Source organism: Corvus kubaryi, unplaced genomic scaffold (genome assembly GCF_017639235.1).
Source record: "Corvus kubaryi isolate FWS band 111438036 unplaced genomic scaffold, C.kubaryi_AGA036_p1.0 137, whole genome shotgun sequence".
Lineage (NCBI taxonomy): Eukaryota > Metazoa > Chordata > Aves > Passeriformes > Corvidae > Corvus > Corvus kubaryi.
Window position 1 is genome coordinate 12,940,418 of NW_024580671.1, and position 25,289 is coordinate 12,965,706.

A 25,289-nucleotide genomic window follows, 5' to 3' on the forward strand; every position below is an offset into this window, starting at 1 on the left:
TTTATTAAGTACAGGCAATGTCAAGGCAGTTCTGAAAATCCTCCTGGGCATCGTGATGCAAAACGGTGCCAAAAGGAAAAGCTTCTCTGCTTGAATCTCAGATGAATCTTTACACAGGTTTTAAAATGCCAGGGGACACAGATCCTAGTACAGAGGTTGCCAGGTCTCTTAAGAAATTGTTTATTTTAGGAACTCATGGTCACAAGAAACTTCAGGATTCAGTGGGCTTGGTCCTTGCCACCTCAGCAGTCGCTGTCTCCTGTGGCTTTATCCTTTTATAAAAAGATTGTGCTTCTCTTCCAAAATAGGTAGACTATTTTATCCCTGCTGCCTCCAGGAAGACTGTTCCAGAATGCTAAATTCACCCTCTGCTTGCCAGTCTACATTTATTTATCAGCAGCTTAAATCAATTTTTTTTTTTGATATTTTATTGTGCCAACATTTTAATACCTGAGCAGTTTTCTCCTGGTGTCTGTAGTGGAAATCTCTTCTGCAGAGGAGTCAAAAAGTACCCAGTCCACACACCCCTTGCACCAGGCCCTGCCAGTCACCATAATCACATCCTGCCCTGCTGTTAGCCTCGAGGCTAGCCTTTAAACTTGGCACGTGAAGTCTGGACAGGGTGGGCTCTTGGGGAATTGTTAAGAGCATGTGTAAGCTTTAAAATGGCATTTCTGAGAAAGTATTTACAGGGAAAAAATTGGTCGTTTGCAAAGCCTTCTTCTACGTGGTGGGGATGTGGTATGAAACAGAAGTACTGGCTTCTGTAAACTTAATTTGAAACAGGCAGATGTCATAACTGAACAAGTGAACTACATCCTCCTGTCTTGCCCTGCAAGAGCTGGGGATGCTCGTGCCTCTTTGGTTGCATGCAAGCAGTTTGATGGCTTTGAGGTAGCCCTGAGAATTTAAAAATACCCCCAAATTAATCTGGCATATGAGGGTTCACCACGTACCCCAGGCTGAATAGTTGTTTGGCAATACTACAGGAAATTCATTCACAAAATGGGAATTGAGAGTTATGGTGCAGGAGCTTGTTTGTGAGTAACATGCTGGTGCCTCACTACCACGCTGGAGTTGTAGCTCAGCCGAGAGTGATTGGACTCCGGAAAATACTGGTCTTTCAGTTGATTTGCATTGCTGATGAGGAAGTATGTCACTGTAGCAGACTTCTCTGATCTGCCTTTGGTGTTATTCTCAGTGCTTTTATGGAACACATCTATCAGAAGAGAGATCACCTCATTTCTAGATAGTAACTGCTTGACACAAGGTATACATTGCTCTTTCTTTCTGTGATATGTGAGCTTAGGGATTTAGGTTTTTTCTGTTTCTCTCTTTGTTCATAACAAGTTTAACCATACAAAAATTTAAACAAAGCATCCTCTTCACCTCTGCTTTCCCAAAAATCCTTAACACGTTAGAATACATGTATTAGTAGAACAGAGTACTGGAATAACTCTATCCCTCTTTCCATCACACTTAGTATCAGCATGGACGTGTATTTTATATTCTTAAGTAAGAACTGGGAACAGACAGAAGACAAACACCAAATATTGAATCGGGACTTGGACAAGCAAGTAATTTTTATTCCTTAATTTGTAGGAGGTTAATATTTTTCCTGAAACAAGCAGGCTTGGTTTGCTCACAAGTTTTTAAAAAAAATACTGTGTTCAGCAATTGATTGCAGGACAGGGTAAATTTGTGAGGTTGATCTCATTAAGACATATAAGGTTACTACTGTCCTGAAATTCATTTAGGTCGTAACCTGAGGTCCATCTAACAATACAAAATTGGTTGGTATGGATGGTCCCTCCTGTGCAGGTTTCGCTGGTTTCTTCTGGAGATGTTGCCTGCTGTTGGTGGTATACATCTTGGATTTTTTTCTTTTGTTTTATATAGGTTGCTGACACTGTGGCTGCAGTTTACTCACAAGATACCAACCAAACACTAGTATTTGAAGAACCACTTGGATAGGTGCAGTTCCTCACCCAGTATGCCTTTCAAAGCTGGATTAGAACTGACTGAATTGCAGAATATGACTGTCCCTGAAGATGATAACATCAGCAATGATTCAAATGATTTCACAGAGGTGGAAAATGGCCAGATAAATAGGTGAGTATTTTTCCACTGACGCACTGTTTAAAAACAGCATTCTAATTTTCAGTATATGTCTTGAATTATTCGTTACCAAGTCATGCTCCATTTGAAGATGTAATTTGAATTTCATACGTAACATCTGTTGGGCATAGGCTGCAATAGCAGATAAAGCAAACAGAGTAGCAATTTATTCATCGTTTCAAATCCTTCAAATTAGTCTAATAAAATTCACAAACATACAATGCAGCAAAAAGACAACGTTTTGAAATGTCTGCTTGCACACAGCAAAGAAGTAATAACAATACGACGGCATAATTTTTGGCAAGTCTCTTAGTTGACCTTTGATCTCTGATATGACGATTTTAACCTGCCTGGCCACCTCCGTGTATCCAAGCTTCTGGGGAGTTACAGCTGGTGTGGTTGGCAGCAAATGTAGGTCCAGTCTGTATTTGCAATTTGGCAAGCTAACCTGGGCAGAGGTTTGTTCCCTTGAGGCAGAGGTGGCAAGAAGATGATAAAACAGAGTCTTACACCTAACTCAGATCAAGTTTAAAAAATGCATCAACATTTGTCAAAATTATTAGTTACAATTATTACCGGTACATTGATTAGGCTGTTGGCTTTTTCTGTAGGCTTACAGTCATTTCTGAAGAGCTGCCTTTTCCACTAGAGAGCAGTTCTTCAGACCTTCCTGCCAGCCTCCAACAGGTGCTGAGCCATCCAGTTTACAGCAAAGACTTGTTGACAGACCCTGTTTGTATTTTGTGAGCTGTAAAATAGGAAGCTCTGTTTTGATCAAACTTCCTGTTCAAATATTGCAAACCAAGGTGGAGCACAGGGCCAGTCAGTACCTGCATGGGGCACCAGCCCTGCTGGGAAGCCTGTGCTGGCACATCATTCTGCTCCCTACTGTGGGGCTGCCACCACCTATTTTAGGATCTTTAAAATCTTCTTCTCTTGCCCTTTCTTCCTGTTGGCAGCATCTTTGCTGGCTACACAAGAAACTCACTTTCTAGAGTTAAAACAAAATTCAGAGCTGTTTTTTCCCAAGGGAGGTTAGAGGCAGTTGTGGCACTCGCAGCTGCGTGGGTGGACAAGGATCTTGGTGACAGGTGTGGGAATAAGCACCCAGCATTGTCCTCACTGTTCACACAGCAAAACCAGCGAGCTGTACCGTGGGACGGGGCAGGGGGCCCAGGCTGGTGGCAGGGGTGAGCCCCCCGGCAGGAGAGTGCCAGCCCGGCCCCGCCGCCCGCCCCGGGGAAGTCCTGGGGCCGCCACCAGCAGGGCGGGTGGTGCTGTGACCGCAGCACAGCTGCGCTGATGAAGATTAGAGCTGGTCAGGGATTTCTGATGCAACTGCTTTGATGGAAAGTGCTGAAACGAAACACAAACCACTTCTGTTAAAAAAAAAAAAAAAAAAAAGGCAGGAGCAAGACAAAAAACCCCTCCAACTTTGTCAAAACAAAACAGTTCCAGTATGAACCTGCTTGCTTTCCTGCTGGTTCATGTTGTAAGGACAGGAGCTTGGGGGCTGACAGTGGTAAATTCACGCCCTGGAGCCTGTCGAGGATTTATATCCTTGAGACAAGGAGTGGCTATACTGGGCTGGCTGTGCCTCCCCAGCACTTTGGCTGATGCCATCAGTAACTGTTACGGGGGAAAAACCCTGCTGGCGCTTCGTTCTCAGTGAATGTTTATAGAGGGTGGGGAAGGATCGTGCTGTGTGTGTCTGGTCCTTTGTGGTCACAATGTGCTTTGTGGAGTTAGGGCATAGTAAGCGTGGCAAGATACAGGTCGGATCCAGACTGCCCGCAAAAGGAAGAACAAAAGTGGAGTGAGGAAAGAGGGTCAGAAAGTCAGAGGCAGAATTTCTGATTGCTGTTCTGGCTCTTAGGGCAGATCAACATATTCCACAATTTTCTGTTCCTTTCTGGAGAACTCACTTCCTCTGCAGAAGAAAGATCTCTCGTCTGGCGATAGGATATAGCCTATTACGGTTCTCGTAGCCCTCTGCCCAGGCACTCATGGGACAGCTACTTGCATCCCATGCATGTCTATTGTGCCCTGTATATCCCAGTTTGTTCATGTTCCCCTCAGTGTCCAAACCAAGAGTTTCGAGGCAGCTCTCAGTGACCACAGCTTCCGCTGCAGCAGCACGTTGGCACCAGTGCAGCCCTGCCAGCATCCCCTGGGGCTGAGGCTGTCACTGAGCCACCCACAGCTGGTGCCCTGTGCAAGCACCTCCACACCATCACATGTGGCGAGCAGGCGGGCATATCCTGCTCTGCACCCGTGCTGAATGTGTCCTGAAAGGATGTGGTTAGTCCCTTTCTATAGCTATTATGGCAAACACGTTTTTTTGCAGGGAGTAAGAGATTAACAGGCATAACATGTTTTGTCCTGCCTGGCATGTGATGTGAGGCCTTGTAAAACACCCAAGTCCATCAAAATCAGCGGGACTTTTTCTGTTGATTTCACTTGAGCTTTAGATTAGATCTGTAATTTTCAACTAACTTATTTTTTTGTTGTTTCAACCTGTTTGATTTTGCACTCTGTATTTAATTTTAAACATTTTTTTCTCTCAGCACACAGTTTTTCAAGCTCAGTGTAGAGCAAGTTTTTAAGGGTCTTTTGGAGATGGTACACCAGACAGAAGCTGATTCCAAATCTGGTTGTAAACTCCAAATATTTCTTGATCTTGGAAAAGAATCCTATATGTTACTTTGGCTTTCCAGCCTTTTCTGGGCCTAAATATACAGTTATACGTAGGGAGGGGATGTTGATTTGAAGAGGCTGCACTAAGAGGGGTTTTTCTTTGTATGCAGATGTTGAATGGGAATGTCTTCTGGAAATGTCAGTTCAGAGATTTGCATCAAACCCAGACGTGGATTTTGTGACTTTAACTATGTCTCCTGGCTATAAAACTTTGCCATCTTTGCACGTAGTTGTAAATCAGTATTTAGATAACTTATTCATTTACAGATATCTGTGACAATGCTCTCAGGAAGCTGATGTCTGAATGCCTGTCTTGGTTTACAGCTACTAGTAAGTTATCAGCACCCCTTGTTCTGTTAACAAGGTTGTTAGTAGGTATACCAAGATCTGGTCCAAGTTTCATAGTGTAAGTCAGATCAAGCTTTCTTCTGCATATCTTGTTCGTGCCTGCCCTGGAAATCTTTGCCACTGCTCAAGTTAGCATGCAGTTTAAGAGGCTGCCTAAGGATAAAGTTCTGTCATCTTGGCAAAATTAGCTTTCCCTAACAAATGTTTAAGGCATTGGAAAATACCGTTTTAATTTAATTATGTTTAAACATATCTGAGATGGCTAAATGGCTTTTGGCTAACTCTTACGGGGGCTTAGCCAAAGTGGTTAGCTTAGGGATATCACCTTAATCAAACATTTCTTATTGAAGTCTTTAAATAAATGAAATTTGGAAACCATAGTTTAACATCATCCTTTTTAAACCACTTTATCAATAAGGCTATGTTTCTACTTTGCACTAAATCAAGCCAGGAAAATAACTAGATTAAGATATCCTTTCCAGGCCAACTGTGAGGCTTCACACATCACAAGGGTGAGCTCATTATATCTTGGCCAGGATATTTCATTAATGTGTTTGAAAAGTTTTGTATAGTCTGTTCATACTCAGCTGTGATACAGGAAACAAAGCAGGAAAGCAGAAATGTGTAAGGACAGGTTATGTCTTTCAATGATGGGTAAAGCAATTGAAATGAAGACAACAAACAGTGCAAATGGATTTCATGCTTGTCAGGGAGTCTCAAGGCTTTGATGGCACAGACAGTCCTACAGTGCATTGCCACAGCACCTCTCACAGTGGCCTCTGACCCTTGGGAGGGCTGGGAGAGGCCGGCGTGAACAGGCGTTTCACTTAATTTGTGTCATATTCATAAAGGTCAAAAATACAACATTCTGTGACAATGAATGGCTTGTTTTCTAAGCTCATCTATTAAGCAGAGCAGATGCACGGCATGGTTTAACTAGAAATTCCAGTATTCCAACATATGTTTCCTTTCATATGCTCTAGGGGAAAAAACCACCCTGAAAGGAAAAAAATGTTTCTAAAAAGCAGTATCTTGATAGAATTTTTTCTGTTGAATTCACTGGATTACCTTCCACCCTACTGGGTTTTTAAAATTTTATTTCATTTAAGATCAGTAATATTTTTCATTTATGGAAAACTTGTCTGTTGTATGGTATGGCCATACCAAGCATTGTCCCAAGGCAGACCTCTCCTCTGGACTTGCAGATTAAGTTGCCTGCAACAGCAGATGCAGCACAGGCAGACCCCACATCCCGCTGTGCTGCATCGCTGCTGAGCTGTCTGGGCAAGCTGTCCTGGTGCTGGGAGGCAGGCGCTGGGAAGCTGCCCATAAAAAAGCTGAGCTCAGTGCTGTGTACCTCATAGTTTGGGAGCCCAGCACCTGCATTCCCACGTCTGATTCTGCCCTCCTGTACACATCACACAGCGTAAATGGAGAAAAGTGCAGTGTGACGTGGGAAACGCAGGGTGGATGAGGAGCCCAGCTTGTAATAGGAGATGATAGGCCGGGCAACAAGCCCACTCCATTTTTACTGTAGAACTAACTCAGAAGAAAGTACTTTGGATCAGTTTATCAAATCAGACTAGTTCTTTTAAAGTCCCATCCAGAAGGAAATGACATGTTTGCTGGCCATGGAAGAAGATACCAGCTTTGCAGAAGCTGTTTATTCTGTCAGAAGTATTCTAATGGAAAGTCCCACAGTCGCTTTTATATTGAAGCAATGTTACTGAAGTGTTATCTTTATCCTGTATTAGTTTTTTAACAATTATTTTCATGGAACTTTAATACCAGAAGGCAACAATAATAGTATCTACAAATTTGTTATTTTTGTAATTATTAAGGGGGAACTGGCTGCTGGGGGATCGGCAGAACTGGGGGGACCAGACTAGTGGCTTCTATCATAACTCTTGACAAAATCTAAAATGACACATGATCTCCATAAATGACAGAAGAAGGCAAAGTCCACAGATGTTCCCAGCAGCAGTTACAAATCCAAAAGAGACAAAACTCTTCTCTGTGCTCCTGCCTGTACAAATTGCCTGCAGGGTGTTTCGAGAGAGAGCTGGAATGTCTTTTTCAAACCATTCACACTCTGCTGCCTGCGTTCAAGAGAAGGACTTTAAACAGACATGAAAGAGAAAAAGCACATGCTCTGAATCAGGTTGAGATTTTATTCCATGAGGAGGAAATACCTACAAGGTGAGCTTTGGAAAGCTAATTTTGGATCAGTCTGTCTTAGAAGTGGTTGTGTTTCACTTCTTAAAACGGTGGGGGAGGTTCAGCCATCTATTCCAACTGTGTTAGGGCTGGTAAATCTGACATCATGTCTATATTTGCAGCAAATTAGTTGCTGAAGTTAGTATTTAAAAAATACAGGATAAGCCTATAGTTCTTTTTTATTGATATAAAAGAAATCAAAGCAGACCAATGGGTAGGAGTCAAAATTAAAGAAAACCCAGCTGAAATACTACTTACATTTTGCCATCTATGCCCAAATTTAAGGCATAAAGACAAAAATGTTAAAGACACAAGGCCCAGTGTGTCATCTGTGGAAGCCAAGTCAGCAGCATTATAGCTGCATGATTTTGGCATAGCCTTAGAAGCTGTGCTAGCATATATATCACTAGTAATTAGGCTACAGCTGGGGCAGTAGGGAAGTTTGCTCAAGCTCTGTCTTTACAAGTTCATGGATTTATTACCAGCCTAAATACTGCTAGATGTACAGAGATGATGCGCAGTGTCGAGTCACAATTTGAACTATGCATCCCTGACCAGTAGATGTTTCCCACTGTGGGAAAGGAACAGCAGTGCTGCTGTTTGTGTTCGGTGTTGTTTGTCTGTTTCAATTTAAGAAGAGCCAGCTTAATGTACCTACAGCTAAAATGGGCTCTGACACTTGGTGACAGTCCCTGGTTAGGTATGTGATGTGTACGATAACTGAGGCATTAGCCGGTGCAGACTAAGAACCATCTGTTGGATTAGCAAAGATGCCAGCGACTTAATTGTGCATAAACCTTCAAAAGATGAAAAGCTGAAAGAATGCTTTATACAAACTAAAATGTTTGCTGAAGAGAAGATCTGCAAGAAAATAACAGCTCATCCAAATCAGAAGTGTTGTAAATCTCAAGGATGCCAACACAGCCACAGGGGGACAGTAAGTTCCTAAATGTGGATACATCAAGGACACAGAACAAATAAAGGGTAAAGAGAAATGATGATGGCAGTAATTCATAGTTACAATTAAAGCTTTATTTTTTAGCAGGGTGTTACGATTAGTGTAGCACAGAATTTATGACTAGAATGGCACAGGATTTCAACAAGCAGAATCAATGCAGTGCAATCTGTAAGTAGCATAATACAGAATTTGTAGTACAATTTGACTTAAAATTTCTAATCACCTGGACCCTCAGCAGATGGGGTTGGATCTTAGTATATGCTTTGTTGTATCAGTATGCAACCATAATCTTGACTCAAAAATCATGGAATATAAGTCACTCCCATAATCCTTGGAGCATGCAATTCCTTGGAGGAACAGGGGGGTTGTGTCTGGCCAGCAGCAGCTGCAGTCCCAAATTTCCCACTTAGAACTTGGAACTGCTTGATTTTACAGTCAGTACCCAGGATGCTGTTACGCTTCCCTCTTCTGCAGAGGGGTCATCACCACTGCCTGGTGAACTGTGTGCCTGGGACCTTCCAGCCTGGCAAGGAAGGAAGGAAGGAATTGAGCTGGTGCCCAGAAGTCTTTGAGGTCGATAGGGAGTGGAAGAAGAAATCTGTTTGGTTTGTGTACTTGCTTCACAGGATCTTCAGGGCCTGGTAATGAGGGAAAGGAATAAACACAACCCACTCGGCTGCAGAGAATGGTTCCTTGCCTTGTAGAGTGGTGTTAGTTACTCTCACCCCACGTGCAGTGGCTGGGAGCAGAGGGTACTGGTCACGTGTGCCTCTGCAGGACCCTGGAGAAGTATCTCCTCTTAGCTTCTGTGCAAACAAATTGCTTTGCCATCTACAAAATCGGTTCTGCTGCTTTCCTAAATAGCCTAAAAGACCATTTTGTATATACACATTTATTCTGATCTTGTGCTGATGTTACCTTTATTGATGCCCAATGTACACTGCATCAGTGAGGCATAATCTGGCTCATTGAACAGTTACGAATTTGACCTCTTTTCACAAGATTTTGTACATTGTATATTTTGTGATCACATGCTGCTTATGGAATTAATGTGTTCACATTTTCTAAGCATTTGCTGCAAATAAATCCTCTGACTTCTTTCAGCAAGTTTATTTCGGATCGAGAAAGCAGAAGAAGTCTCACTAACAGCCACCTGGAGAAGAAGAAATGTGATGAATATGTAAGTCTCTCTCACTGTTCTGTTCCCTGTCAAAATGAACTTCATGTTGTGTATATTAAAGGCCTTTAGACATTGTCTTCAGAAGTGCTGGGCACACACAACTATAACTGAATTCAATTTCCAGTAGGAACTGCCTGAGATCAGCACTTAAATAAAACCCCAAAACAAAAACCCAAGTATGTTGGTTGGGTTGAGGCAAGGGAATCCCTCTAGCCTCTGTTGGGCAGGAAGCTGTGGTGGATCCTTATGGCTTTACCATATAAATTACACATCCAGGATGTTTCTCAGGTGGAGTGAAGGAAGGGGTTTAAAACTGAAAGTGCAGTATGAGCTGTGTGTTGCCTGTACTGTTTAGGTCAGTTTACAAAATCTATCAGGCAGCGAGCGGTGTAGCTGTGACAGAGTTCAGCCACGCTTTCTCCTCTTTCAAACCAATTTTTATTCAGTCATTTCCATAGCAGTAGTTATTTACTCTGATACATCACAAAACACAGGGTTTGAAGCAGAGGTGCATTTCTCTGCTCTGTTCCAAGCTGTTGCTGACACACCTGTCTTTACTTCTCCAGATCCCGGGAACTACTTCACTGGGAATGTCCGTCTTCAACCTTAGCAATGCAATTATGGGCAGTGGGATTTTGGGTCTTGCTTTTGCCTTGGCCAACACGGGAATTCTCCTTTTTCTGTAAGTATTCATGTGGTGAGTAGCTGATCTCCATGGAATTTCACTGTATTTAAAGAATGCGTGTACTGCCAGCAAGTGGAGGGATTTATAGTCTATATGTAATGAAGTACAGCATTCAAGCCCAAAAATATTAGCTACAAGTTTCAGACTTTTTTTTTCAGTCAGATGTTTCTGAGGAAAAAGCCACTACTTACAGTCCTAGAGAAAATTTAAGTCCGTGTTATTTACTACAGACTTAGACAGGGATTTTTCCTGTGCTCTGGAAGCTACATAGACATAAAAAATATTCAGTAGTAATAGTTGCAGTGGGTTAGTAGCTAGTTGTTACTTGTGTCACAGGATCTCCAGAGCTCTCTTCAAAGCGTGGTGCAGTAAACACTTTTTTTAAACCAAGAATATTTATATTCCTTTATATGTTACATATAATATTTTCATCTCACTCCCACGGTTTCTTCAGTTTCTTATGTGAGAGTCCTTGAAAACCAACATAAATACAGCCAAGATTTTAGAATAGAAAGGAGCCGAGGTAGACTACTTAACTCCAGAAAAAAAAAAAAGAGGCTTTTTATAAAGGAGAATTAATTAGTTTAAAAATGAAACAGTACCACTGAATGACTAAGACACAGTGTTATTCTGGATCTCAGTATGAGACGTTTCATTGTGAAAAGTGATTGTTAAGAAATCAGTTGGGAATTGTGTGCAGATTTCAATGATAAATGTTCATTGAGGGAAGAAATACAGTAATTTACAATATTTGAGAACTATTCAACATAGTTATTGAGTTTACAGATTGCTCTAAAGAGATGTCATTTCTTGAATGTCAAATCTAAAAATAGAGAACTTTTGTTATTTCTTAGGATTTTGGGAAATACATAGTATGAGCCCTGTATAAAGCGGAGTAGATGGCCAAAGTGGTACATATAGCCATCTGCTCTGGGGTTTTGTGCCAGGGTAGCTAGATCCATGCTGCTAGTTTACAGTTTGCTGTGGCTAGGTAAAATCTAGGAATAATCCAAGGAGTTAATCCATTTACTTTAAGAACGTAGAACGTCTCGTTACTGTGTTGTCACTAAACTAGGCTGTAAAATATCTGGACTGTAATTTACATCTTTCGTTAGCAGAGTGACAGAGTTTATTTTATTTTTCCTGCTTTTTTTACCCAGTACTCTAACCTGTATGTAATATCCCACCCATGCTCCATCTCTGAGAGTACAAACTGGTGGTTGCAGTAACTGCTGTAAGGAGAGAAAAAAAAGTTCCGTCTTTTCAGCCTTGTCACCTCTTCTGTGATAATAGGGTCTCAGCCAAGGAAGAGCCTCAATTTCTCCTTACTGCTTTAGTTTTCTATAATCCCATCCTCTCCTCATTCTTTCAGCAGTTTTTCATGAGATTTAATTGAAATGTGTTTGTTCTAAAGGATATAAAAATGCAGTTTCTTTTAAGTGAAGTAGGTCAGACAGGTGATGTGAACACCAGAGAAACTTCTAGCAATGTGTGTTGGTGACTGAGCTCGACCTGAGTAGCGAGTGTGTAGATCTGTACCAACACATTGCACAAAAAACTGCCAAACATTAATGTGGGGATTTTATACAGTAAATGACAGCATTGTGCTCTATAGAATTAACTGTGTGCATTTAAAAGTGGATAATAGTTTTTGTTAGTTTTATGATGCCTTTAGATCTGTTGGCCTTGAGATAGAGCAGCCAGCTGAGATCAAAGGAAGTTAGCAGGACCTAACTGAGCAGAGCTAGTAGAGCCTCTCTCTTTGAAGCCTGGAGGTGCAGGATCCTAACGTGGTGTCTGTACTCATGCTTGAAAGTTGGACTGCTTTAGATGTTCTGCTCTCATGCCATAATCTCAGCATTAAACCTAGTCCATTAGTGTTAGATTTTTTTTCTTACACTCTAATTCAGTACATTTTTCCCGTAAATGTATAGTTCTGCTGTCACTGTCACAGGTAGATCATTTCTGCTTTGCATGTGATTAGAGTCCTAACAATACTTTCACTCCTTTTTGCGTATGAGAAAGGAGGTAAATTCACTACTTTTGAGTAGCACAGTTCTGGAAAGGTTCTAAGTTTCTTTTTCCAGTATTGGCATGCACCATCCCTGAAAATTCTGCAGATGTAGAAAAGTTAAGGGAGCATTTTCCGCACTAACAAAGCAGACCCAGCCTGATTTCCACTCTCACAACTTTTGGGCTCCTTCAGCGTGAAGTGTGCACTGCCATGAACATCTGGATCAATTCAGATCCGATATCCTAGGCATAAGATGTGCAAAATAAACATGGCACTGACACATCTTATTTGCTTAACAGTGCCATAACAAAGCATTATACTTTCTAGGCAAAATTACTGAGGTAGGAGCTCAGAGGAACATAATCCCAGTGTTACTGGTAACTACAGCCTAGACCAAAAGAGAGCATCATTTCCGGTATGCAAAAGGAGAGACAGCTTCGCTGCAGAAAGATAACACAAAAAGTTTGGGAGGTTAGAGATGAGCTGGACCACCTGGGGATGGCAAGAGCAGTTGTTGCTGCTTGTGGTTTCATCCTGGAGAGCCAGGACCAAAGTGATGGATCATGTTGCAGAGAAATATGGGCTGGCCAAGTACAGGGTGCTTTCAGCCTGCATTTAGCCCAGCACTGCATGTGATTTGAAAACCTTGCTGAGGCAGAGGGGCTTGTTAGATCAGGAATAGTATGAGGCTACAGCTGGAGTTAAACACTGCAGCTACTTCTGCTGGGTGTGTCTGGAAGGGGTCAGGAAGCCGCAGTGTAACTCCTGCAGTGTTTTAGGGCAGGCTGGCAGACCAGCCCCAGGGGAGGCTGTACGAGAGCAAAACCCCATGCTCTTCCATCCTCTGCACCTTTTGAGGATTCAGAACTGCTCAGTGAAATAATTCTTGTGACTGCACAAGCCTCACAGGTCTTCTGGCCCCAAAGCCTGGGACTTCACAGAAGGAAGGGACAGCACAGGTTTCAGTTTACCTGGTAAATGTGGCATCTGGGAGAAGACAGCATTGGCATCGCAGAAGCACTTTGTCCTTCCCAACACAGTGTCAGTCCCCTGGCCTAAACTGTTTATTCTTTTGGGGCAAGGTGACTTTTGCGTCTGCAGTTTGCTTCCATAGCTACCAGCACTTCTTTGAAAGCAGACAAAATAAAAAGTAGGGGAGTGCTTTTGGAGAGCTGCAATGCAAGCTCCTCTGCTTCTGTTTTGAATTTGTGCAGAGCGAGTGGCATGGACATTTTCATTCCTTTCCAAGGGGTGGTTCTGGCGCGAATATTCCTGTCCATACCACAGTCCTAGCACAAACAAGTTTTTCATACAGTACTAATGAAAATGCCAAGTGTCTGTAGGAGCCCTATGGGGAGCTAAGGACAACAGATCAGATAAATACCTGGCTGCTTGGGAGTGTTATTTTTACCACTGCAAAGGCTCCATGAGCTCAGTGCCTGAAAAACAGGAGCTTTTAATATTAAGACAGACTGGATGCTGGCATGCAGAGCTGTAGCCATTTGGGCTGGGAGTGAGTCAGCCCCAGCAGCCGAGCACTGGGGCTGAGCACCGTGTCTGTAGGCAGACGGGTGGAACAGCTCGGCAGGGAACATGGGCAGGAGCAGGGCTTAGCAAATCCATAAAAAATGGAGCGGAGTGACCTCAGCCAGTACAGTCTTCCTTCTCTTCTCCACCTTCTCGAGGAGAAACACCCTTAGGACTGTACAAAGAGTGTGTTGTTACTGTCAACCATCATTCTTTGCTGGCAAAAGGACAGTTCCTCTTATCACCTCGTTATGTTTCTCCCTGCTCCTCTGGCCTCAAGAAACTAGTCGGTCATTATTTGGCACTAAAGTATTTCCAGTCTAAACTAATAAAAACGTGGGGGGAGGAGGCTTCTCATTCTATTCTTTCTATGTATTCCTATGAAAAAGATGTGTTGCTGCCTATCTACAGCAGCAGTTTGTTTTCCCTTAAATTTTAGCCTTGTTTTTCTCAGTGTCCGGAGGGTAGTTGTCATAATAAAGGGAGGAATTGCCAACAGATTGTCTGAATGCTCTTCACACACATCATGAAAACATCATCAGGTCTTTGTGTGTCATGGTGTTGGAGAGGAAGGCACACATGGTGCTTGGATTAAAGACATTGAGCAATGAGAAAATGTGCTTTTATGCACTTGGCCCTCAGCACTAATTGTAATTTGTGCCAGCAAGTTCCCTACACAAACAGTTTGGTCATCACTTCCTGCAATTCTTCTGTGTGAAGTTAAATTATGGATCATGTCAGACCAGGACTGACATCAGCAAGGGAACATGAATCCGTACCTTGACAAAGTACAAGCCTTTGGTTGGAGCCTTTATTCCCAAGGGGAGCCAGTCAAGCCTTAACTCCCCAGATCTTCCCCCTCCTTGGGCACTGTGAGGCGCATAAAAAGCCATTTGGGCACCCCTTTGGTAGCATATGAAACATGTCCTGGGAAAAAATGCTTCCATTTGGCATGGAAGTCCTTAAATACAGCACTCTCCTTTAAATTTTCACTCTGCTTCCAGAAAAAAAAGTTTTAGAATGGATGTTGAGTGACATATCTGGCTCGTCCATGCTCTGATAAATCTTCATTCCTATCTGATAAAACATCTTTATTCTTGCTTTTTTCAATGTAGGGAGGTGTAACTCACTAAGAGGCTGTGCTCTGCAGCTCTGCTAAGTTTTATTTGGTTGTATCCCTCTGCATGGAGGGTTTTCTACCTCCATGGTGGAACTGCAAGCAGGATGTGAATCACAGGTATTTTAGGGCTTTTTGCATTATCAGAAGAATAAAAAATTATCTCAGAGTCAATGGGAATATGACCTGATGTGAAATAATTGCAATGTCAGACCTCATCTCATATGGTAAGCTTTATTTTCCATTCTTTTTTAGGCTGCTTTTGGTTTCGGTCACGCTGCTGTCTATTTATTCAATACATCTCCTGTTGGTGTGTTCAAAGGAAACAGGTAATTGAAGATGTTATGCCATTCAGTAGAATGTAAAGACCAAGAGGTGACAAGTGTTCAAATGAGGCCAAGTGCTTTGTGTAAGATGGAGTTTCTGTCACTTTGCTGACATAATAGGAAGGCCTGACACACTTTGGGTCAGAAGTCCAGAATTAACAACAATTTATGGAGAACAGCATCACTGTAAAGAGGAAAACTTAGAACAAAGAATGAATTCTGGTGCCCAGAAATGTTATCTTCAGCAAGCTAGAAGGAACAGCTCATGTAGTTTCTTTGCATTACAAAGCAAATTGTAAATGAAATATAATGAGTCTTTGCCTATGGTGAAGCTTACCTGGAAATGCAGTTTGTCCTTAGTGGTTAGTGTGACACTCCTGATAATCTTTGTGGTGGAGTTTTCTTAGAATAAAATAAAAGGGAACAGTTCCTTCACAGAGAGAAGTGTAACTGTAACACAGATACATTATCTAAACACAGTATTATGTCAAATGACACTGTGCCCTGAAGTCCAAGAGTCTCTTTCCTTGTTAACAATGTCTGAAGCCATATTTTTAAAATAATCAGTGCACAAGAATACTGGAATATTTAAATATGCAATTTGGACACACATGATTACTGTTATAGCATGTATAATGTCAGCAACTGCCTATTTAAACTAGATAGAGGTGCCTCAATGTGGACACATTTGTGCCCCATTACTTCCCAAAATCTTAAGTTCTGTTTTCTATGTTGCTGGTACATTTAAGTTCAAACTTATTTTTCACACAAACTTCAAAGCAGAAATGTCAGCTGTAAGGTAATACAGAGAAAACCAGATAATGGGATACATTTTAAAAATCATCTGTCTGTTGTAACATCTGCAATATTTCTCTTTCTGTTTCTTTTTATCTCACCATCTTCACAATGCCCAGTCTGTCTCAGCCTACATTACAGCCAAGTTAAAAAAAGCATTTAACAGAAACACAAACTAATTAATAGAGGAGTTTCACAAGCTTGACAGATATTTGAAAAGAAATTTCAGTTATATTTTACACCTTTCCCTGCTTTTACCAAAATCGTACAACACTGAGAATTCACAAGTTCATTAGAAGCCATAAACGATCCTCTAAACCTTCAGTCAGGGCAAGCAGAGCTGCAGAATGGCAGTAGTGTGTGTCCAGGCTGCCACTGCTGACTTGTGGATCCTGCTGTGCCAGCTTTTTTCTGCAGAGGAGCCTTTCTACATTACTCTCATGGCAGGTGCAAAACTTAATGTGCTGGGATGATGATAGCAGAACTTAACACGTCACTCGGGGTATAGACAGACTCGTTAAAGGAGTGTGATACTCTCATTAACAGCTTCCATTTCAGAAGTGACTGGTAGCCAACAGTAGCATTTACAGAGGTCAAGAAAACATTCCTACGTAATTTTTAGCCCTAGAAATTACAAGAGAGCTCCCTATTTACTTGCAAAGGGCAGTTTTGGCTGCATAGACAGGTGCTTGACTGAAAAGGAATTGTAAATGCTTCGATTCAACAGCTTTCAGTAGTGTGTTACCTTTCTCCTCTTCTTCTCATGCAGGCTGCATGGTGTATGAAAAGCTTGGTGAGCAGGTCTTTGGTACCCCAGGGAGAATGATTGTCTTTGGATCTACATCTCTTCAGAATGTTGGAGGTAAAGGAAATGAGGAATACTGAAAAACAAAGCCCAGGAATATCTCAATAATTTTACAGCTACAAACAAGTCAGGTTCCTTCTCTCCATGACATCCAGGGATCTTCATGTTCCTCAATATAATTGTGGCTATCACTTTGCATGCAGCCCTTTAAAAATACTGCGTTACCGAGTGATCAGTAATTTACAGTTGGTCACAGTTTGGGGTCTTCTGTCATCAGACACTGATGTGGAAAAAGGTTCAGGATGCTTCTTGGAAAAAGGTTCAGGATGCTTCTCGGTACTTGTTCCACAAACTATTTTACCCATTTTCTAAAATTACCTTCTTCTTCCTCCAGCAATGTTGAGCTATCTCTTCATAGTCAAAAATGAGCTGCCTTCTGCCATAAAGTTTCTAATGGGAAAAGAAGAAACTTTTTCGTAAGTTGAATTAGTTCTGGTACTTAGACTGTAGAAGTTAACATTGTATAGTAAAGTTTAAGCATATGTTTACAAAAGCTCTTAAGTATTGGATACCCTTTAGGTTTGTCAAAGTAGATTTTCACAGGAATATCTCAGGGGGTTAATAAAAGACAAGACACATTTGGGAATGAGAAGATGGATAGGAAATAAGAGCTTTAGTTGCCCTCTTTGCACACCAGATTTTCATGAAGAGTTTTGCTATAAACGAAAACTGTTATCATAGAATCCAATATTTTGCAGTGTTAGGCAACACTTGAAATTTTTGGAACAATGCAAGTTAAAGATACTGTGTGTTTTCCTGCATTCTCAGCCTCTTACATGATTTTCCCCCTGAAACAATGTCCACAGAGTGAAATTCTTAGATACCAGCATGTGACAACTTCAGAATATAATACTTAGATTTCTGCTCCTTATCACTCTTTGGCATTTACCAGCTACTTTAGTAGAGGGGTGGCATTTTTTTATACGAGTAAATACCCCTTGCACTGGATTATATGGTGTGCTGCTGTGCAAGGAGAAGGTGGTAGAGATCCCATTCTTCAGGCTTTCCTATTAAACTGGACCAGGCAATGGAAATGGGTCATACAGAACATCACTAACACTGTCCCTTCTCCTCTTTCTTTCTTTCCAGTAGGATGCAAAGCACTTTGGTAGAGGAGATACAGACTTGGGCAAGCTAGGGCATGCCAGCCTGCTGGAGCCTCGTTTGCTGCTCCAGTCACGTGCCTGGGTGGTTTGGCAAATTACTGTGGTGCCCCCCCTGGCCCCACTGTGCTCTGTGACCCTTTGCATGATCTTTTGTCATCCTGGCATGGAGGCTTATATCAGGTTACTGAGGTGGTTGTTCTGCCTCTCAGACCCACGCACTGATCTCCATGGTAGGGTAATACTTTGTCTGGTGACTATGGAAATCTGCCCTACCTGAGTCAGAGCACTGCCATGGATACATAATGAGTCTGCAAAGCCAAGATGTGGTCCTTTCTCTCCTTTTGTAGGAGCTTTTAGGGTACAGAGACCAAAGATGTTCTGTAAGTATAGCAATCAAAGAGGATGACTGAGGAAAACCAGAGAACGTTTAAGGTTGTGCTCATGGTGTGTTTTTAATGTTTTGTACAGGGAATGGTACGTGGATGGGCGGATTCTTGTTGTCACAGTGACGTTTTGTATAATCCTCCCTTTATGTCTCCTTAAGAACTTAGGTAAGATGAAAATGCCATCAGGGGAATCAAAAAAAGGAACCCAGACATCGTGCCACTGATGGCCAAACTGACAATTCAACTATAATAAAAATATGCTCTCATTGCAATCTAAGCAGCCTCCCTGATTCAGAAATAATCTGTGTTCTGAGCATTTTGAAAAAAGTAGGCCTAAATTATCACAGTATTGATAATTGAATATCACAGATTGAGCTCAGTGTAAACCAGCTTTATCCATACAATTGTGGAAATGGATTTTAAAAATTATGGTCGAGGGTCTTCATTTTGTAAGGTAATCTGGTTTATGTGTAAAAACAAGTTCACAAATGTTGAGATTACAAAAAACTTTACTATCAGCATCAAAATTTTTACTGGTGAGGTTAATTGGAAGTACTGAACTTTGAACTAAGATATATGTACAGGGAATTGCATTTTCTGATGTGTTTGAATCCATTGAGATGCCAGTAGGTATACTGTATTTTTTTAAAACCATGTAACAACATTTGGCACTGAAGTCCGTTTGAAATCTTCCTTTTGAGACAAAAACCCAAACTCAGCTGACATGACTCATATCAGGGAACCTGGATCACATTCTGACTGCAACTGCACACTTTCAGGTTTTTTTCAATTATCACAGCCTCTTTTAGAAGTAAAGTTAGTTAAACTGATGTAAAGGTGGCCCAGAGGAAGTCACAACAGGTCAGAGCAAGGCTCAGGCCTATCTGAAAGCTAGGAGACTTGAAAGACTGTGGGAGGCTCCCGCACGAGCAGGACATAGTTTTGTCCTGCCCAGAAGTTCACAATACATACTAAATGTTTAATACATTTGAACTTTTCATGAAGAAGCAAAAAAGTAAAAACCAAGATAAGACTAATAAGATTATTCTGTGTGAGACTTCCTTTTCATTTCTTTCAGGATACCTTGGCTATACCAGTGGATTTTCATTAAGCTGCATGGTATTTTTCCTGGTAGTGGTAAGTTCAGCTTGCTTTCTTTGTTGGATGAGTCACTTAGAATCACAGAATTGTTAAGGCTGGAAAAGACCTTTAAGACGATCAAGTCCAACTGTCAACCCAGCACGCTGTTCATCATTAAACTATGTCCTCAAGTGAAGTATCCACTTGTGCATTTTTTAAACACTTTTAGGGACAGTGACTCCACAAATTCCCTGGGCAGTCTTGCCAATGCTTTACAACTATTTCCATGAAAAAAGATTTCCTGATGTCCAATCTGAACCCCCCCTGGTGCAATTTAAGGTCATTTCGCCTCATCCTGTCACTTGTTACCTGGAGGAAGAGGGTGAACCCCACCTGGCTACAGCCTCCTATCAGGTAGTTATAGAGAGCAATAAGGTCCCTGCTGAGCCTCTTTTTCTCCAGGCTAAACATCCCCAGCTTCCTCAGCAGCTCTTCTTATGACTCACTCTATGTCCTTTAGCAGCTCTGTTGCCCTTCTCTGGATATGCTCCAGCACCTCAATGTCCTTCATGTAGTGAGGGGCCCAGAACTGGACACAGCACTTGAGGTGTGGCCTCACCAGTGCTGAGTCCAGGGAAATGATCGCTTCCCTAGTCTTGCTGGCCACACTATTGCTGATAAGAGGCCAGGATGCCCACAATTTCACTGATACTTTAATTTTAATTTGCTTTTTATTATTGTTTTAGCAATTAGCTATCTTCTGCTCTTATTCTAGGTTATTTACAAGAAGTTTCAAATTCCCTGTGATGGACAAGGGCTAAATGCAACATCACCTATCGTATCAAATAGCTCAGCACATGAACATATGTGTAAGCCAAAGTATGTTATCTTTAATTCCAAGGTATGTTTCTTTTTATAATACTTACTTTTAATTAACATAATATATGCACCTACACCCCATGTTCTTGTTCTGATCAGCATCACAAAGGGCCTGATTCTCCATGGTTCCACTTGTGATCCAGTGGTGAATACACAGTGGGTCTCCTTGCCCAGTCCCACAGAGATGCCGTGGTGAATGTGCCTCCTTGCAGTCTTGTCCTGCCCCAGTAGTAGATGTGTTAAGGCTGTGAGCCTGAGCTACCACTGGACGATAAATGCTTTTTTTAGGAGATTTTTCCTTTCCACTGCTGCTTACTGTCCATGCTGCAACTGTGCCTTTAGGCTGTTGTTCAGTAGAGACTGAGTAAGCCACACACACCTGCATCCAAAGCCCAGAAGTAATCTCTGTCCTTCTGCACACAAACCACTTCTTTGTAACAGGGTACATGTTTCTGTAGCCATGTGGTGAACTGGATTGTGAAAAGGATATGGCTGAAAGATAATCCAGCAGATATTTGGTTGCCTTTCAGCTGGATGCTTCCCTCCATCACCACACAGCTGCAGAAAAAGTTGGTCTGAGAGAATGTGAGAAAGCAGCTGTCTGTAACTGTGGGAGCAGGAGGATGGCTCCTGTCAGCTGTGCTGGGATGCAGTGTTCCCAGTAAAACAGCACCTTGTCCAGCAGGGCATGGTCCTCAGGGCCTTAGTTGCATTCATAGGGAATGCACATTTATAGCAGAGGTGTGCAAAAAGTAATTTCATTTTAAATTTAACGCACCAGCTTCAGTTGAAGAAGCCAGTTGAAGCACTTTTCTTTAGTTGGGGGTAGCCATCACCCCAGATCCAGCATGATGGACCAAGAATTAGTTAACTTGGTGTGCAACAGCAGCTTAGGTGTAGGTATATTTCAGAAAGCATTGAAGGGTAGTCTTCTTCTGCAGTGAGTGTCATCATTTGCCTCAGAGCCAATGGAGGTACTTCGGAAGGATCAGTCCATCTGAATTAGGCATGCTGGAGCTGAACTCCAGAGGTTTGCCCTCAGGCCTAACAATTTGCCAGTCATTTTAGCAACTTCAGTGTGTGAGAGGAGAGACAGGACAATTTCACAGAATAGAAGGACATCTGAGGTTGGCAGAGACCTGGAGGTCACCAGGTCCAACGCCTGTGCTGAAGCAGGGCCACCCAGCACTGTGTCCAAGCAACTTCTGAACATCCCTACAGATTGATACACCACAACAGGACTGTGCTGTGAGTGAGGAAGAGGTGGCAAAGGCCTGGGCAAGGAAGGACCTCCGGGGAGCAACCAGCACATTTACTGAATCCATTAGGCCTGGGGTGCACCACAGGTGTCTTTGTGTGGGAAGGGGATGCCTGTGGCCAGCACAAGCAGATCTCAGAGTGGGGGACAGAGCTGCATGTAGGAATGGACTCATGTTGTCCTTAGAGGAGGAGAGTTCCCTCAGGAGAGTGGAAGTGCCTGAGCACTGATAAAATTTGTGAAGTTTCACTGAGGGCTGAAACCCACTTGAGTACTTAGTGGAGAAGGGTCTGAGGTCCCGCTTGGAGGCCTCCTGTGCTTCTGGGTGACATAATGGTCTTTCTTTTTCCCCAAGAAAAAGCATGCTCCTTCCACAGCACTCCTAGTCCTTTTGTTGGCCTGGGAAATGGAGGGATTCATTCTGGTACCTTGAAATATCCATTTATTTGTAAGTTCTGCATTCCTGTTCTCTTTTCTTACAGTCTGGATACGGGCTTCCTCTTCAGGACTTCAGCCTTAGCACCATGGGTGCGCACCCCTCTCCATGCCAAGGCAGGGTAGCGTAGCGGTGACCCACCACATGTCCCTTTTACGCGTGACACTGTGCTAGTAACGGTGGCAGTAGCTGGGCAGGCAAACCCATCCCAGGGGGCAAAGCCAGCAGCAGCGTGACATCCAGCTCTGTGCTCTGCGAGCACAGTCAGGGCTGCACTCACGCCACCAACGCAAAGGCTTTGTCCTCTTGTTGAAAGCGCACTGTTTTCCACATTTCATTAAATACGTGCTAATTGACAGGTCTTCTGCCTTCTCAGAAAGGCTCTCAATGTTCGGTTGAAGAGTCCAGCGAGCTGGGAGCTGAGGTAGTTGAACATGGAACATTTCTTCACACCACTGGGGGAAATGTCACTTCTTAACTTATTTTCTGAAATTCTCTCTGAACAGACCGTGTACGCTTTGCCCACCATTGCTTTTGCATTTGTGTGCCACCCATCAGTCCTCCCGATTTACAGCGAACTTAAAGAGTAAGCCGTTTTTTTTTGGAGTTGATTGTTTTGAACCATTTTACATGGAAAATGTTAGCACAGAGGTGCTCTGAATCATTCGTGCCACTCAGGTGTGCTTTAGTAACACCCAGCATGCCAACAAGCGTGGCTGTCAGCTAGGAAATCTGGCCTCCTAGGCATACTGTGCCCCTGGGGCAGGGGTGAGGGAGGTGGAGAATAATGCAATACTTGGGAGTTTTCCCTGGAAGTACACAGCCGCCTGGGGGGAGCCAAGTTCTGCCGACTGACATTTGGCATAGGAGAGGCGTGTGTTCCACTAACAGCGTTTGTTCCACAGCATTAGTGCAACTAAAAATCTGTTGCAGTACCAGGAAAATAAAAGTTCTTTCAGCCTCACTGATATTAAAAGACCTTTGTTGGTACTGCTGTCTCAGTGACACCTCCAGCTGGGATGGGCTGTGGGGAGCTGGAGACCAGCCCTGCTGTGACATTGCTGGCAGCCCTGGGCAGCTGCAATGGTCCTGGGCTATGAGGGAGCCCCAGGGAAGAGGTCAAGGCCAGTCAGACCCATGACTACCCTCAGACACTTGCTGGGTGCTTTAAATTTCAAGTGACTGGAGCAGGTTCCCAGGTACCTATTAGGGCATCCTTGTGTGGATTTAAAAGTCTGAGTTGAGGTACTGGAGTGGGAATTCTTCAGAATAAATATCTAAAGATTAAATGTTTACATTTAACCTAATTTACAGGTCTGCATAAATCCAGTATTTTCTACCCATGGGGACACAAATATTTCCCTGCAGTCATTCTGAACATTTTGGGGTTTTTTTTTTCTCTCTGTATAATTTTATGCTTCCTTCATTTTGACCTTTTAATTTAATTACCAAAGTGTTTCAGGGTCATCCTCTCTCCACATGGCTTCACTGTTGAAGCAGGTACAGACGTGGAGCAGAGCCACAGGTCGCACCCACTATTTTTTGACTTAAGCCTCAAGTAGGGTCCTTTTCCCCAGTCCTTGTCTTCCTTGTGCAGCTGTCAGTGAGTTTCTTTTAAATTAAAATGAATTCATGAGTCTCCCCAGAATTACTATGCTTATGCAAACACCTAATACATTTTGAAAGAGCTATGGAAAAATCCAGACCAACCATTCTTATGTGTTCTTTTCTTGTTCTTTCTCCAGCCGTTCACAGAAAAAAATGCAGTTGGTTTCAAATATCTCATTTTTTGCCATGTTTCTGATGTACTTTATGACTGCCATATTTGGCTATTTGACTTTCTACGGTAAGTATGCAGTTCTTTACTTATCAGAGTAGAAAGGGGATACATGTAAAATCAATAGTGTATCCCAGCTGGAAAGGAAAATCCCATCCACTTATATTAAAATACTTTTCCAAATAATTTTCCTTAAAGTTCTCATATTGAAGTTATAAATCCTTTCCTCCTTTTCCCCTGTGGATGAAAAGCACAAATGAAAGTATTATTTGCGAAAGGCATTTTCAAAGTATGAGGGAGAGATTGTTCTACAGAATTGGGGATTAGCTGGGCCCCACTAAGATTTTGTTCCAAGGTCCTCACCTGAATGATGTGTGCATTGGTAATGGCTGAAGCATGCAAAAATTGAGACAGATTTGAGAGCAGGTCCTAGGAAATGAGCAACAAATCGGCCATCACAGCTTTTTCACTTTCTTAGTAACACTTTCATCAGAGAGGCAACAGACCAAATGTTTTCCCTGTGCCCCTAGAGCTGACCTCTTCAGGTCTTGGTTAAACAAACTGGCAGTGAAGGTGGGGAAGCTTTGAGTGTTGTCCCAGCTCAGCCACCAAAGGATGATGATCTCAGTGTTTGAGACTCCCACCCTGTCTTTTTCCATGCATATCAGTTCAGTTAACAAACAAATTATGTCGTATCGCTAAAGGATACAATATGTATGCCCTAAAGGCACAATTGTTAAGTAAAGTAGGATAAAATATGAATGTTGCCCAGGAAGTTACTCCCATGTTCCAGTATCATGAGAATGTTGGAAAGTAGTGTCTTTTTCCGTGGGCCATTAAGGGGTCACAAGACAGGTGACAAAGCTGATGTTTGCCTTTTACCTCAGAGTCACCCATCAGTCTTCTCCACCCTATTCCAAGTGACATTTTTGTTACAACCTCCTCATTCATTATACTGTCCCTTGTTAGCCACCAATTACAAGAGAAAAAAAATAAGTAAATATGAAATGTGGCTTTTTTTTTTCAAAAGTGTACCTATCTCATGTTTGCTTTTTCAGACTCTCATTCTGATTATGAGGCCTTGAGTATACATGTGTTGAAGTAACTTGAGGTCATCTGTTCTAATTTTCCCAATAAACCCACAAATAGGCTGCAAGTGACAACAGCATCAGCCGTTCTCATCCAGCTGCTCCCATCTAACACATTTTCGTAGAGATGCATCAAATTAGCAGCCCCAGGGAGCAAGTGGGTGTAAATCAGCATGGACCCCTTCGCTTTGGCAGGGAGGAGATTCTGATGTGATTGCCCCAGGGATCTGAGGAGGCAGATCTGTGGCGCTCCTCTCTGGGAATCTCCCACATCCCTCAAGGACGAGGGTCTGGAGTCCATGGAGGAGGTAGGGGCTGCGTCCTTCTGGCCCTCCTGAGGGGGAATGGTGGAGGAATCCCTGGGGTGTCTTGTGTGCCTCTCCCCACATTAGGCATCCCTGCTCTCCAGCACTGAGAGCCCAGAGGTGGAAG

General features: G+C 42.6%; 1 protein-coding gene across 2 annotated transcripts in view; it reads left to right on the plus strand.

Moving 5' to 3' along the window:
• Positions 1–25,289, plus strand: part of SLC38A1 (solute carrier family 38 member 1) — a 42,094-nt gene that overhangs the window by 6,889 nt on the left and 9,916 nt on the right. For both annotated transcript variants that reach the window (XR_006014405.1, XM_042017910.1), the window contains exons 2-12: positions 1,900–2,112; positions 9,443–9,518; positions 10,085–10,200; positions 15,117–15,190; positions 16,752–16,844; positions 17,182–17,263; positions 18,422–18,504; positions 19,418–19,476; positions 20,195–20,320; positions 22,499–22,578; positions 23,738–23,838. Coding sequence is in view for 1 of the 2 variants with exons in the window: in XM_042017910.1 (XP_041873844.1) it covers positions 1,994–2,112; positions 9,443–9,518; positions 10,085–10,200; positions 15,117–15,190; positions 16,752–16,844; positions 17,182–17,263; positions 18,422–18,504; positions 19,418–19,476; positions 20,195–20,320; positions 22,499–22,578; positions 23,738–23,838 (1,009 nt within the window). In the remaining variant the exon portion in view is untranslated. The remainder of the gene's footprint in view (positions 1–1,899; positions 2,113–9,442; positions 9,519–10,084; positions 10,201–15,116; positions 15,191–16,751; positions 16,845–17,181; positions 17,264–18,421; positions 18,505–19,417; positions 19,477–20,194; positions 20,321–22,498; positions 22,579–23,737; positions 23,839–25,289) is intronic.